The sequence below is a fragment of the Megalobrama amblycephala genome, linkage group LG19 (assembly GCF_018812025.1).
Source record: "Megalobrama amblycephala isolate DHTTF-2021 linkage group LG19, ASM1881202v1, whole genome shotgun sequence".
NCBI lineage: Eukaryota > Metazoa > Chordata > Actinopteri > Cypriniformes > Xenocyprididae > Megalobrama > Megalobrama amblycephala.
Window position 1 is genome coordinate 4676321 of NC_063062.1, and position 15493 is coordinate 4691813.

The 15493-nt window shown below is 34.0% G+C and overlaps 1 protein-coding gene across 3 annotated transcripts in view; it reads right to left on the reverse strand.

The window, feature by feature from the left end:
* The window catches only part of sema4ba (sema domain, immunoglobulin domain (Ig), transmembrane domain (TM) and short cytoplasmic domain, (semaphorin) 4Ba), a 98153-nt gene that overhangs the window by 14630 nt on the left and 68030 nt on the right, over nt 1-15493 (reverse strand). For all 3 annotated transcript variants that reach the window (XM_048167917.1, XM_048167918.1, XM_048167916.1), the window contains exons 3-8: nt 8643-8803; nt 6501-6563; nt 4012-4110; nt 3249-3360; nt 2332-2448; nt 1063-1220 (exon numbers count right to left, since the gene is read on the reverse strand). In XM_048167917.1, the coding sequence (XP_048023874.1) occupies nt 1063-1220; nt 2332-2448; nt 3249-3360; nt 4012-4110; nt 6501-6563; nt 8643-8803 (710 nt within the window). The remainder of the gene's footprint in view (nt 1-1062; nt 1221-2331; nt 2449-3248; nt 3361-4011; nt 4111-6500; nt 6564-8642; nt 8804-15493) is intronic.

Below are 15493 nucleotides of genomic sequence, written 5' to 3' on the forward strand. Positions count from 1 at the left end.
ATTGGTTGATTCAGTGATTCAATGACTCACTCAAAAAAGAGAGTCACCTGATTAATTAAGTGTTGTGAACAAATTGTTTTAGTGAATGATTTAATGACTTGCTAATAAAGAAAAGTACTTGTTTCATTCATGAATAAATCAGTGGTTTTAATGAATCTACTGAGTCAATGATTCAACAGCTCACTCACGTGAGAGTCACTTGTTTTATCCCTGAATAAATCAGTAGTTTGAGCAAATTGGTTGAGTCAATGATTCAATGTTTTTTACATAAATAGAGTCACTAATTAATCAGTGGTTTGAACAAACTGGTTGAGTCAATGATTCAATGACTTTCTCATAAAGAGATTGTTATCAATGCTTAGTCTGTCTGAAACAAACAAACAGACAAGTAGAGTGATACAAACAGTGAAAACACCCGTTGCTGTTGGACTAATATATATTATATAAATTATATTAGCTCTTTTCCCTCTTTATTCTCTAGTGAAGAGTTTAGGACTGTGCACAAATGATACCATCGGCCAATTAGTCACATAGCATTTATGGCTCTGGTGATTGGCTCAATAATAACTGGAAGCACCCATAGGATAGCTTTCTACAGGTATTATATTCCTCTGTGGAAAGAACAGTGAGGAATGAGTGTTTTGTGTGTGTGTGCAATGCGCATTTTCAGCTGCCCCTCAACTCGACAGATGAATGCTAATATTTGCTGAGCGGTGATAAGAATTAGAGGCGGACCAAGTAAAGCGAGAGCTCTGCATTGAGGAATGTGTCTTTGAAACACAAACCTCCTAATCTCTCTGAAAGGCAGTGGACCTCTCTCACCTCAGTGTGACAAATGAAGCGATCACACGGCCATTTGAGCACACACACACACACACTATGTCCTATATATGTGCACTAATATTAACATGCACAAACATACTGCCATGTATTCCTTTACACTTCATTGGGGGGTGTATAAATGTTGTGTGTGTACATGTATGTAGTTGGATTATTGCTGTAGGGAAAATGGCCCACATCCAACTCCCTTCGACATTGTGTTTACACCAAAGTGTCCCTCACCTTACACACGCGAGCGATGCGTGACACAATGGTGTTGTCAAAGAAATCGAACTCCTTTCCCGCTTCACTGAAGAAGAAGTAAATCTTATCATCATCGCCGACTGTGTTGCCTTTGGGCAAACTCTCCTGAATGTAGGCTGAGCCCACAAAAGCAGGGTCTGTGGGAGAAATAAAAACAAGTGTCAATCTACACCATAGACAGTACGCCGAGATGGCAGCGTTTGTAAGTAATGTGGACTTTATGTCACAAATATAGCCACTGGTCCACCTGAAACCCTTTTTACATGACAATCTTTACCAATAGAAGATCTTTTGTTACACAATTAAAGTGCTCAGGATCGATTTTGCAAATGCGTCTTTCATCAACTTTGCCACTTATGGCAAATTATTAAGCGATTATTCAGTACTCTTTAGTAAAGTGAGAAGGGGTTGACTGTGTAAACTGACACTAAATTGATTTGTTTTGTTCTCTGTAGTCTTGCTTTATATGAATAACTCTCTGCTGTGCCAAAACGGCCTCTTAATGGTAACATCAGGGGGACTGAGTCCCTAAAGAAAACAGAATGGGGGGATTGTGCCATTTATAGAACCATTTACTTGCATGCTGTTTGCGTTATTGGAGCGCCTGAGTCACTTAAAGAGATAGTTTACCCAAAAATGAAAATTCTGTCATCAATATTCAATATTAGATGAAAAACTTCAACATAAAAACTTAGAATGAAAATTAGAAGCATTGCATTCTAACTGAAATAAATAAGTTCAAGTACTAATATTACTAAAACAAAAATTAGTTAAAATAGTCATAGTTGATGAAATACTTAAAAAAATTGACAACTGAATATATAAAAATAAAAGCTAATTCAGTATATAAATAATACTAAATAGCATGGACTGTCAATGGAGGGACAGAAAGCTCTCAGATTTCATAAAAAAATATCTTCATTTGTGTTTCGAAGTTTTTAGCACGACATGAGTAAATAATGACAATTTTCATTTTTGGATGAACTATCCCTTTTAATGTACCTGGTAAAAAGCACTGTATCAAGTGTATTTTGTATCACTTTTCACAATAAATATTGTTCTTAATCAGTTTTACTGTGAATATAAATGACAAATGTGAGGAAAAAATTCCTTAAGCATTAGCGTCTAGTTAAACTGAATTGCAGGAGGTTAGTGATTAATACGCTGGTTTTTATGCTCAAATACTGTGCACAACTGTTAGTGAATCTGCTCTATTAAAAGCAGGTCTGTGGTGGATGTGGCTCTTACCTTGAAGCCAGTTCAGTGAGTTTTCAGTCTTTAAGGCTGTGCCCTGGCCAAGGCTTTTGTAAATGATAGGTTCGTTCCCTTGGAAGTTACTGACCGTGCCAGCATACAGCTCTCCATCTGTAAAACCATTATTCAAACCAACAGACATTAATAAAGCAAATCGGGATATGGTGTCATATACATACTGTGCATTTTGTAGCACATATATGTAACCCCTCTGGATTTTTGTAACTACTTGTACTTTGTATGCGTAGATTGCACATGTGCATTTAATAAATTCATGTGCATAAACAGAACAGACCGGAACACATGCAAGCTACAGCGACAATATTTGCTGACAATATTTGTGACAATATTTCGAGAGATTGTGCGAAGGGGTTAGAAAGTACCCTCATTTGTACAACTCCAGCATGAAATACAAATATATTTACATGGGTTGTAACTCGTGCCGAGAGATTGCTCAAAACAAGCAAGGCTGTGCATTCAAGGCTGTGCAAAAAAACGGTTAAGTCGCTAGTGCACCTTTTGAGGCCAGGGGAGTTAGGTTTACCAGCACAGCTCCCACTATCTGACCTCTGTTACATATTGTATCGGCATGAGCTATAAAAAATCTAATAAAAAATTTACTTAGACCATAATATGTATGCACATACAATGAGCACATTTAGCACACAGCATTGTTTTTGGATATTCCTTCGCAAAATACATGTCATAAAAGCTGTTTTTTGTTTTGTATCTTTAGGTTCGGTGTTAAAAATGAAGTCCTAAGTGAACCAGGACTAAATGCATCATTTTCTTTTTTGTTCCAGACCAAAAGATTCAAGAGAACTGAACTACAAGTGTGAACACACCCTAACTGAAGTTTTATACAGTGATGCCAACATACTGAACGTTACACCACTTTTTGTAGCACGTACCAGCCATGATGGCCGTGGACTTGTATTCAGGGTTGAAAGGGCACCGGCTTCGACCATCTTCGGTGACTATTTCGCCCACTTCACTGCGCACCAGGGAAAAATCAGACGTGTTCTGGAGGGAAGAAGACACAGGGACATTCTCGTAAAGACAGCAAGCACTGTCTCTTGTATCGACTCTCCTGAACGCTTACTGCCTGTGTAGATCTAAACAAGGACCTTATTTTGCTGAACAGAACGTCATGTTATTGCGATAAGTCTGGGGAGATAGTAAGGACAGAGTGAACACACGCAAGGGATGATGTGTGTACTATCGACTGTGTGTGGGCCAAGGATACTGATAAAAAGGATGTTTGGAGGGAGTTGCGGCCTGATGCACTCTGATTCTTTCTCGTATGTGTCTTTATAGGGGCATAAATCTGCAAACCATTTCAGGGGACAGCTGTCACAGAATCAGCTTGTCTACGCAAAGAACACTATCCTTAAGCTTCGATCTTAGCGGTCTGTGTCGACCCCTCAAGTGCACAGACCAATCCAGGAATAGTCTCCAGAGTGAGGGGTCTAAGTAAAGTGCAGGGCAATAATAATTTCTCATCCGAACGGCATTTACCCTCGGGGAAAGCGGAAGAGTGTATTTCTGAGGACATTTTGATTGACTGAGTAAATTACATGGATAATTAATTCCTCCCCTGCAGCCTGTTAAAAGCATGGATGGAGGTGGTGAAATCCTGCAGCAGAACAGAACAAAATGAAACGCAGTACTTACGATGTATGCGCAGATAGGGCTGAAAGCATACGTTCCGCACACGTACAGGTGAGTGCTGTTCACGCGCAGTAAAATCTTGATGTAATTGAAGCAGTCAGTCTGGAATGAGAAAGAGAAAACAAAAGGAAATACATTAGAGAGGGAGAGACAGACAGACAATGATTTAAGACATGGACGCGACAGTTACTGAAGTGCTGGGCATTGATGCACCTGTTAGATCATTTAAATACCTAAAATTTTTGATACCAAGGAGCCCAAAATATGACAATCCCTTTGCAAGGGACCCTCTTCTTAAAATAAAAGGCAGCTATATATTGCAATGAATAGACTTATTTGTACTGTTTGTGGAAAAATAGTATTACTTTATAATGTAGTAAATTTAAAAAAACACACAGGCAAGGAACCACTATCCAGAAAGATATAACACAAATACAAATTGTTCTTTAAAACCTTCTGGTGCTCTTTGATCATTTTTGAATGAAAATGTTTACCTTTTTTTTTTTTTTTTTCATCGGAATGGTACAAAACTTAGTAAAGGTTTTGGCACTTGCTATGTGAACACACACACACACAAATCATGGGCATGATTCAAAAAGGTTAAATGGTCCTGAAAAAAATAGTCACACTTTTGCTCCTCACGGTCAAAAATGGCCGCATTGGAAATGAATAGGAGACAAATTTAATTTAGTGAAAACTTTTGGTACTGCGTCCAAACAAAATCTTACTGAAAGCTCATTTTTTGAGATATCAAGCTCAAATTTGGAATACAACTTGTTTAGATTTATGGCTTTGATTTTCTTGCAGTTTTAGAGTAAAACGTGTCTTTGAAAATATATATTTCACATAAAAATTGAAAATAGTATTTTTGTGCATTTTTCATAACAATAAGTGTACAATTCTGTAACATTTTTTAAGTTAACTTTTTAAACTTTTTTTTCACTTCAGCAATAATTTGCCAAATGTCGTCTTTGAAAAGGGATCAAAATTAAGTCCAAAGTATTCAAAATTTATGACAGTTGGAAATTTCATTTTCAGGTCTACGCTCAAAAAGTGAATAAATGTATTACAACTACAGCGTTAATATAATTTAGTACCATAAAATCCCCTAAAAATACATTATATTAAATAAAAAACATTATCAAACTAAAATATAGTACATTCATTTTATTGAAATAAAAAAAATCTGTCATTTTTGATCGACATGAGAACACCAGAGGGCTCAAATTTGAAGGTTGCAACATTTGCAACAATCTTTTTTATATGCAGATTTGATTTTATTTATTTCTTACTTGTAAAAACTTAACTATTAAAAATAATCACAATTAATATCATGATTTCTGATAAGTTTTTAGAAAACAGAATGGCAGTAAACAATTATTATATTATATTTTAATAATAATTATTAATTATGTTAATACAATATTGACTTTTTATATTTGTAATACTTTTTTTTTCACTGAAATTTTCCACTGTTTCTTTTCTTTGTTTCTTTTTAAATAAAGTTTGGAGGGTAGACAGATGATGACAGAATTTTTTGTTTAAATCAAATGATTTCAGGAAGCTGTTATTCAATTGAACTGATCAAATTTAGATGTACTGTATATGTATGATTTCTGTCCCAGTGTTTAATGGGTTAGTTCACCCAAAAATGAAAATTCTTTTATCATTTACTCACCCTCATGTCATTCCAAACCTTTAAGACTTTCTTTCTTTCTTTTGTAAAAAATAAAAGAAGATATTTTGATAAATGTCTGTGTTTTTTTGTCCATACAATAGAAGTCAATAGGTTCCAATGCTGTTTGATTCCCAACATTCTTCAAAATATCTGCTGTTGTGTCCCAAAAACATTAAACAGGTTTGGAATGGCATGAGGGTGTGTAATTGATGACCGAATTTTCATTTTTGGGTGAACTAACCATTTAAGACAATTTATTTTTCACTTATGATAGTCATCCAAAGTAGTTTTCAAAGATAAAAAAAAAATTCACAAACAGTTTGAACGTTATATAAATGTACATGTAAGCACCAGGCTGTGTGCGCAAGCGTTGCTTGGCTGGGCCTCAGAATTTGTTTTCACATCACTAGGTTTGATCTAAATCCTCTGTAATAGTCTGGGAGAGGTTTCTGGCAGCTGCGTGTCATCGGTCTCAAGAAACAGCAGTTATTACTGTGTCTTCATCAGGGTCCCAACATCCATCCAAACCTGGCTCCCAAGACAAATCAATCTGGCAGCAAATTAGGCATGCGGATTATTAATCTAATAACAGCCCTTATGCAGTGTCAAGCTTTCAGGGAAATTACAGTGTGGACGTGTCAAGGCAATAACGGGTCCTACAAACAGAAAGTGGTGGGACGGACAATTTTGCCCAATCCTATTGCACATATCTACATTAGAGGCCTACGTCTTCCTTGAGTTATATGAACCCACATGAAACGCCAAATATACAGACATCTCTCCACTTGGTTTGATGAATATCTCATTCACTTACCTGTAAGTCTTTCCCTTTGAAACTGCACTCGTCTCTCTTTCTCTGAGGTGTGCTCCATGTTAACTGAAAAAGTGAAAAATGACTGAGATGAGCATTTACACTAACATCATGCATTAACAAGCACATTTACATTGAGTGAGCCTACAGTGAGTCACCTTGGCTGTAACGTAATGCAGTCTAGCCTTTCTGTTATGTTCAAAATGAATCATGGAACACAAAATATTTGCAGTGAACTGTGAAGGTCTATTTATGACTTAAAAAGTTAATTTGTTGCAAAGTATAATGCCAAAATACAATAGGGGGAAGTGGGACAAGTGGTAAAGTAGGACACTTGCATCGAATGAAAACTAAAGCTTCAAAAAGGACACAAAAACCCAATAAAAGTAAAAGTGATCCTTATGACTTTTGCACTACATTTCAAGTCTTCTGAAATCAGTGGTTCCAAACCTGTATGAGTTTCTTTCTTCTGTTGAACACAAAAGAAGATATTTTAAAGAATGTGGGTAGACAGACAGCACCCATTGACTTCCATAGTAGGAGAAAATAATACTATGGAAGTCAATGGGTGTCGTCAACTGTCTGGTTACCAACATTCTTCAAAATATCCTCTTTTGTGTTCAACAGAAGAAAGAAACTCATACAGGTTTGGAACCACTTGAGGGTGAGTAAATGATGACAAAAATTAATTCAAGTAATTGATAATCATTGAAAAAACAGTATGACATTGACGTAGCCATTTGGATATATTTTATTTTTTTTAAAATACAAATGACAAATTATCAGAAAGTGACCCACCTGTGTTCACTGTTGTGTGTGTGCTTAGATCCAACATTAATGATATTCTACTCTCATTTGGACCTTAACCCTTATAGGGTCTTTGGGGTCTGCACAGACCCCAAACGACATTTGCTCAATTAAAAAAAAAATGTTCTCTTTGTCCAAATGACATGAAACTTTGTACAGTTGTTAACACTTTCTAGATCTACAAAGAAAAAAAAATGGAGTGATATCTTGTTTTTATGTTAGTGTAAAACAAGGGTCACACTCAGGGTCTTCGGGGTCTCCACAGACCCCAGACAACAAAATGTAATTTTGTAACAAAATAATTGTTTTTTAAAAAACAAATGTAATTTTACTCTGTTTATTAATGTTTTTACTTCATATTTGTGCAGTTTTTGGAGGATTTGTCATATCTTTTAAATTTATATAAATAAATAAATAGATATTTTTTTATACGAAAACAGCTTATTATGTAAAATTCACTTTATAAAAGACCCACATTTCTAACTTTCATTCATGGGGATAACATGGATAATTTGACATGGTTTAGTGTAAGATTTTTGCCCACCTTTTGGAAAATGCAGTTTTAAAAGTAAAAAAAAATATCACTTTTACCAGTAGACGGCTGCAGAGCTCCACTATTTCCTATGTGTTATTTGACTGACGGAAAGACATCTTTTCACAAGTATTTTTCAGTTGGATTTATATCTAAATATTATGAAATCACAATTATGACAATAAAAGACAATAAAAATGACTTTTTGTCAAAGTTTAGCATTTTTTTGTACTGAAAAAAAAAATAAGTTTTTCAAAAATGTTGATTTTGAGGATGAATATTGTCCATTTTCTAAGTGGAGTCTCATCATAATGTAACAATATTGAAAAACTGTTTTTTTTTTTCAGTTTTTGACAAAAACTTTGACAAAAAGTAGGCTTTATAATTGTGATTTCAGAATATTTAGATATGAATCCAACTGAAAAAAACGTATGAAAAGATTTTTTTACTTTTATAACTGCATTTTCCAAAAGATGGGCAAAAATCTTACACTAAACCATGTCAAATTATCCATTATTACATAAAAGGCTGTTTTTGTACAAAAACTTATTTAAAAAAATATTTTAAAATTTATTTATATAAATTTAATAAATATGATAAATCCTCCAAAAACTGCATTTTGTTTAAAAAAAAACAAGTATTTTGTTACAAAATTGCATTTTGTTGCCTGGGGTCTGTGGAGACCGCGAAGACCCTGAGTGTACTTCCCAAACGAAGACCGCACAAGGGTTAAATTACTAATGCCCATATTACAGACTGATGCACATGCTTATAAATTCTCCAAAATCAAACACAGACATACTCACATTACGCTGCAGCTGCGTTCTGCTGATATCGCTGATATTGAGTGCGAAGAGAGTCTCTCGAGCGCCAACGTACAGCATGTTATCCTCTTTACTGAGGAGCAGAGAGGTGTAATTGAAGACTCCATCGGGTGAAAATCTCTTGGCCGACCTCTCGTTTGCATCTATGAGTAGATATGGAAAAAAGAGAGGGGAGAGGGTGGAATGTCAGCAAAACCCAGCCAATAAGATTTACTACTGGAAATATGAATAATGTGCAAAAGTCAGATATGTGATTGTGCTTTTCAACACGTTTTACTTCAGGACAAATATTTTTCACTCAGAAATTGCTAGTACATTTCAGAAATGGCAAGTAACACATTGAAGAGAAAGACTGAAATGGTATTTTCTTGTAAAAAGTACTCCAATAATCTTTGTTTTATTTATAACTGTGAAAAATCGATTGTAATTTTAACTGTAAAACTCTATATAAATGCAACAGTAAAAAGCTGTTAATTGGTCAAAACATTGGAGAGTTCCTGTACTACATATGGAGAAAAACTGTAATAGATCTAATCTTACATTTTGTGTAATTTTACAGTAAAATACTGCTAAATATAGTATTTTACTTTAGTATTTTTTTTTTGTATTTTAGCATTTTTTAAGCCGTAAAATGGCATTCCCAGAATTCCCTGTGTGACACTTCACATTTTGATGGATATTTATGTACATTAGTAAAATATATTTTATTTTATTTTATTAACTCTGTTTATCCTCCTTGCCAGCAAACCAATATTGTATGTAGTCTAGGTCATATTTTCTTTTACTTGAATGAGTGTATTTGTTTTGTTATTATAAATTCACTATTATTTAATATTTTTATTTATTGTATTTATTTATTTTATATCTTATACATTTATTTTGTTTATTTTATTTATTATTATTATTTTATATATTTATTTATTTATTTTATATCTTATTCATTTCTTTTGTTTATATATATATATATATATATATATATATATATATATATATATATATATATATATATATATATATATATATATATATATATATATATATTTGTTTATTATTATTTTATATATTTTATTTTTTATTTTCATTTTATACATTTATTTTATTTTATATCTTATTCATTTCTTTTTATATATTTCTTTTTTTTATTTATTTTGCATTTTCCCCCTCCTAAACAAACCTTAAATTCACCTTTGGTGACCATGACCTAAGAACCACTGCTTCAGTGTATTAGACAATAATGTCAAGTGTTTTCTATTGGCTGGCAGTGGGAAATCTAAAACCTGTTGCAACAGCAAGTGTCTGAATCACTGCTGAATGAGCATTTGTGTGTGGTCACATACGGCTCAGAGACAGATGTTCATCTCTTAATCAAAGATACTGCACTGCATCATTATCATGGCAGCTCCTGCAGGCTGTTTCTTTGTTTCCATGACAACGTCATCAATAAGAAGTAGTATCTCTCCTACCAGTAGGGGGTGTTTGCTAAGAGGGTTAGGGCCACTGTGATTGGCTCAAATCCCCTTCAGAATGCTAAATCATACTTTTTGCACGGCCTTTTATGACTTCAGACAAGCCACTTGAGAATTTGGTGGTGATTCAGAATGTGTGCAAAATGAAATGTGTTGAAATAGTCTTTCATCTCGTCTCTCCATAGGCTGGCAAAACCAAGCAGAGCTCTCATGCTACAATGACATCATTCCAAGATACCAGCTCCACAGGTCTTAAAGCGCATGTCAAATCAATGTCAACAGGCTGTAAATACAACCTTCATCACTATATGGCAGATGACTCAGTGTTCTCCTCATCTGTCATTGGCTTAATGGTTGACTCACACTTGTCTTTCAGTCCAACATACACAGAAAGGAGAGCCAAAAAAAAAAAAAAAAAAATTGTTAAGCTTAAACGTGCTTTCATTTTTTCTGTGTAAAATACTTCTACCTATTCCAGTTTAATATGCAGAGATGAAAATAAATTTTTGAAGAGAAACAAAACAAAATGCAGGAGTATTGAGGAAAATTGTCAAATACTTACTAATATGCAGAGAAATAAAATAAAGTAAAATAAAGTAAAATAAAATAAAATAAAATAAAATAAAAAACGAAACGAAACGAAATGAAACAAAACAGAACAAAAAACAAAACAAAACACAAAAACAAAACAAAACAAAACAAAAACAAAAACAAAAACAAAATAATTCAGGAGAATTGAGGAAAATTGTTCGGAATTATTTTTTTTTTTTGCCATGTCAAATACTTAAAACAAAACAAAACAAAAAACAAAATGCAGGAGTACTGAGGAAAATTGTTTGGAAAAAATGTCATTTTGTCCATGTCAAATACTTACTAATATGCAGAGAAATAAAATAAAATAAATAAATAAATAAAAACAAAATTCAGGAGAACTGAGGAAAACTGTTAGAAAACAACATGCAAAGAAATACAATAAAATAATATATATAATATATATATAAAATAATATAATAATAATAATAATAATATTATATATATAAAATCTGTTTGAAAAACACCTTTGTTAGCCTTTGTCTGAAGTACAGGTTGTTGATTTCATTTTAGATTTTGGTAAAAAACTAAGCAAGCAGCAGCACAGTGCTCACCGATATCATATAAAATACAAGGTCAGTAGATATAAACGCTGAAGCCTTCATGGCATACAAACTGTGCTATTGATTTACTTGATTTAAAGAATCCTAGCAAGCCATCCACTCCTGGTAGGTCTTACTTAGAGAGCATGTAATCATTACACTGAATACGCTCCCGTGGGTGACTTTGAGCTGAGGTAAGACTCTAAAAGCGGCCGTGTCTCTGGGAGCTGCTGCAGAAGGTCTGCGCTCACTTCCTGAGTCCCGGGGGAGACAATGCGGTAATAATAGGGCATCAGCCCTCAACCAGGAGGGCTTATTACCACTGCTAAACCACATGAGGGGATCAACACGGCACATTAGTGGCACGCTACTGGGGTCTCTGTCTCTGTGTGTCTCATATTTCCCCTCTCTCTGATTACAGGCTGAAACAGGGCACCACTCAACACTGGCAGCGTTCATTTCAGGCGGTTTGGGGAGAAATTTAATGGCGATTTAGTGAGACAAGGACAAAGGGCAATAGCTGCAACCAAACAGGGCTTAAGTGGGATTTGCGCAGACAGAAACCGTTCCCCCAATTATTCTCCAGAGTGGCACAGCTGTAACGCTTCTCCCTGCAGCTCACACAATGAGCCAAATAATTGGGCCCCATTAGGGAAAAATCACACATGTGAATGTTTTACTGAACACTTCACTGCAAAATCAACATGATGACAGTGAGTTGTGTTTCAGCTATTAAGTATTACTTAACAGTATATTGTAAAAGGAAAAAAAAAACCCAAAAAAATTCAAAACAAAGATTATTGGAGTACGTTTTACAAGAAAATATTTCAGTCTTTTAATTCTGTGTTACTTGCCACTTCTTTGTAATTATTTGTGAAATGTAAGAATTTCTGAGTAAAAATTGTTTCAAAATAAATACTACACCAATTGTTTTCAGTGTATGTATATATATATATATATATATATATATATACATACACACACACACACACACACTTACTAAGAAATCACAAAATAATACCTAAATATTAGTGCCGTCAAATTGATTAATCGTGATTAATCACATCTAACATAAAAGTTTGTAATATATATGTGAGTGTGTGTAAAAAAAAATGTTCAAAACAAAGATTTTTGGAGTATGTTTACAAGAAAATATTTCAGTCTTTTAATTCTATGCATTACTTGCCACTTCTTTGTAATTATTTGTGAAATTTAAGAATTTCTGAGTATAAATTGTTTCAAAATAAATACTACACCAATTGTTTTTAGTATATATATATATATATATACACACACACACACTTACTAGGAAATCACATATTAATACCTAAATATTAGTGCCGAAAAAAATCGATTAATCGCGATTAATCACATCTAACATAAAAGTTTGTATATGTGAGTGCGTGTAAACTTTTTTTTTTTCAAAACAAAGATTATTGGAGTATGTTTACAACAAAATATTTCAGTCTTTCTACTTCAACATTTCCTGTTTAATTCTGTGTTATTTGCCATTATTTTGTAATTATTTGTAAAATTTACTAAGAATTTCTGAGTAAATATTTTTCAAAATAAATTGTGCACCAACTTTTTTCAGTGTATATATATATATATATATATACACACACACACACACACACACACAAACACACATTTACTAGGAAATCACAAATTAATATCGAAGTATTAGTGCTGTCAAATCGATTAATCATGATTAATCGCATCTAGTAATAAAAAAAGTTTGTAATATTTGTTTGTGTATGTATGTAAATATGTATGTGTGTGTATATACACATATACACATATTAATTGCAATTAATCGATTTGACAGCACTACTAAATATTAGTGCTTTAATATTAATGTTAACATTAAAGTATTATTAATATAAAATATTTATATTTATATAAAATTATATTAAAAATTAATATGAATTAAAAGCTTTACTATTAAAATATTCAATAATATATTATATGAATTACATTTTTTATTATCTCCAGCATTCGCATACGATCATTTATATGGTCTGAGCTCCACATAGCTTCTGTACTACATAAATAAATGAATGACTTCAGAGATAGTGACAAAGGCAGCTTAAGTATGATAAACTGTAATAGTAATGCAAGCACCACTTGTTATTTAATATTAGTATTGTTTTGGTCATTGTATATTGTGTTAAAGGAATTACATGCTACAACACAAGCTATAAAATGTATACAGAGCTGTATAAACACCTGCCCACGTCCAGCACTAATTAAATGCAGACCACTTCAAATAAGACAAATCTTTGGCAATATTGAGCTGTTTTAATTTTTGTGTTGTGTGCTTGCACGTTATGTTCAAGATGTCTGTCTGTAACCACTTATGCGGTTTTAAAAAAGGTGCGATTGTGAAACGCGAGGAAAGAACTGTGCCATTGAAAATGAACTGCAACAAACAAAACTGATTAAGGATGACATGGAATGCAGTTCCAGAGAACGAACTAAAATAACTTTAAATAAGCTTGTATATGACCCAGGCTCACCCCACATTTCTGACACCCTGGTCATCGATTCTCATGTCTTGAAACATTACCAATCCCTCCACAGACAATACGGTCTCTCTCTCAATGAGTCTGTGGTATTATTGTTTGAATTGACTGAGGTCAGTTCCCATAGGGCAATTCCATGACGACAGCTGCAATTTGCTTCCCCAAAACTGCACTGATGCATATTGGGAAAAAGGCTTATCCTGTTCCCACTCGTGGGGAAAGAGAGCTGAGAGTGTCAACAAAAGAGAGGTACTTATGAGGCAAGTAGTTACTGTCTCTTGTGCTGAAGTGGTACAATATGTCATAACTTGTACGTCCTTGTCTTGTTGACCCTCATCTAGGTCTTGTATCTAATCCACTGTATTCTTCTGTTATGAGACACACTTACAGCCATGTTAGATTCTTTGTGTTGCTGTGAGCAATATGAGATCATTACTGCCATTATGCAATTACATGTCTTTTTTTTTTTTTTTTTTTGGAGAAAGCCACTGCTAAATGGATTGCCATATCCGGAGCGATTTGCTTTCTAATCCATTTAGAGAGAAATTAATTATGCAGGCTTTTAGGGAACCCTTCCATGTTGGGTTTTCAGAGCGGAATTCCCTACGGCTGCTCTAACAGTACATGCCCGAAGTTAATTAGAGACACAGAGCATCCCGTCGAAAAGAGCGACTGCGTGCAGCAATCTGGCCGTCAGTGTGAAAGATCAAAGCTGTGTTTTGTTTAGGCCTCAGCAGACGGCTCATTTAAGTAAATAGTGTATCTGATGATTTGAGCTTTCAGAGGAAAACGCTCTGAAGTTAAATGCCTATTAGAATCCTACACAACCCTTTTTTTAGTCACACTGTATAATTGTCAAAATGTATTATGTCGTCGCTGTCGGGCAGAAACCTCCATATTTCGTCATTTTTTTCCACATAAATCATTACTAGTCACCCTTTTGCATCTGTCTGTGGCATTTTGCAAATATTCAACCAATGAAAAGTATTAAAAAGAGCTTGTGACTAAACCTTGTAATGACATGGGATCCTCAAACTGTCAGTAAAACCTCATAACTCACCTCACCCCTCTCGTGAATGAAGAGCTGGTTCTTTGAATAAGTACAGCACTTTCTTTACTCAAGAAACACTATATACAGTCAAACCAAAATGTATTCAGACACCATGAACATTTCATTCATTATTATAGTTGAATCACTATAGTTTAAAAAAAAAAAAGGTAATAAAATATGACAAGAACACAGAGTTAAACAAAATTAATCTGAGTGATAATGTTTAAAGGTGCCATCGAACGTTTTTTTTTTTTTACAAGATGTAATTTAAGTCTAAGGTGTCCCCTGAATGTGTCTGTGAAGTTTCAGCTCAAAATACCCCATAGATTTTTTTTAATTAATTTTTTTAACTGCCTATTTTGAGGCATAATTAGAAATGCGCCGATTCAGGCTGCGGCCCCTTTAATTGCTCGCGCTCTCCGCCCCCTCCCGAGCTCTCGACTCTATCATTGCATAAACAAAGTTCACACAGCTAATATAACCCTCAAAATGGATCTTTACAAAGTGTTCGTCATGCAGCATGTCTAATCACGTAAGTATGGTATTTATTTGGATGTTTACATTTGATTCTGAATGAGTTTGAGGCTGTGCTCCGTGGCTAATGGCTAATGCTACACTGTTGGAGAGATTTATAAAGAATGAAGTTGTGTTTATGAAT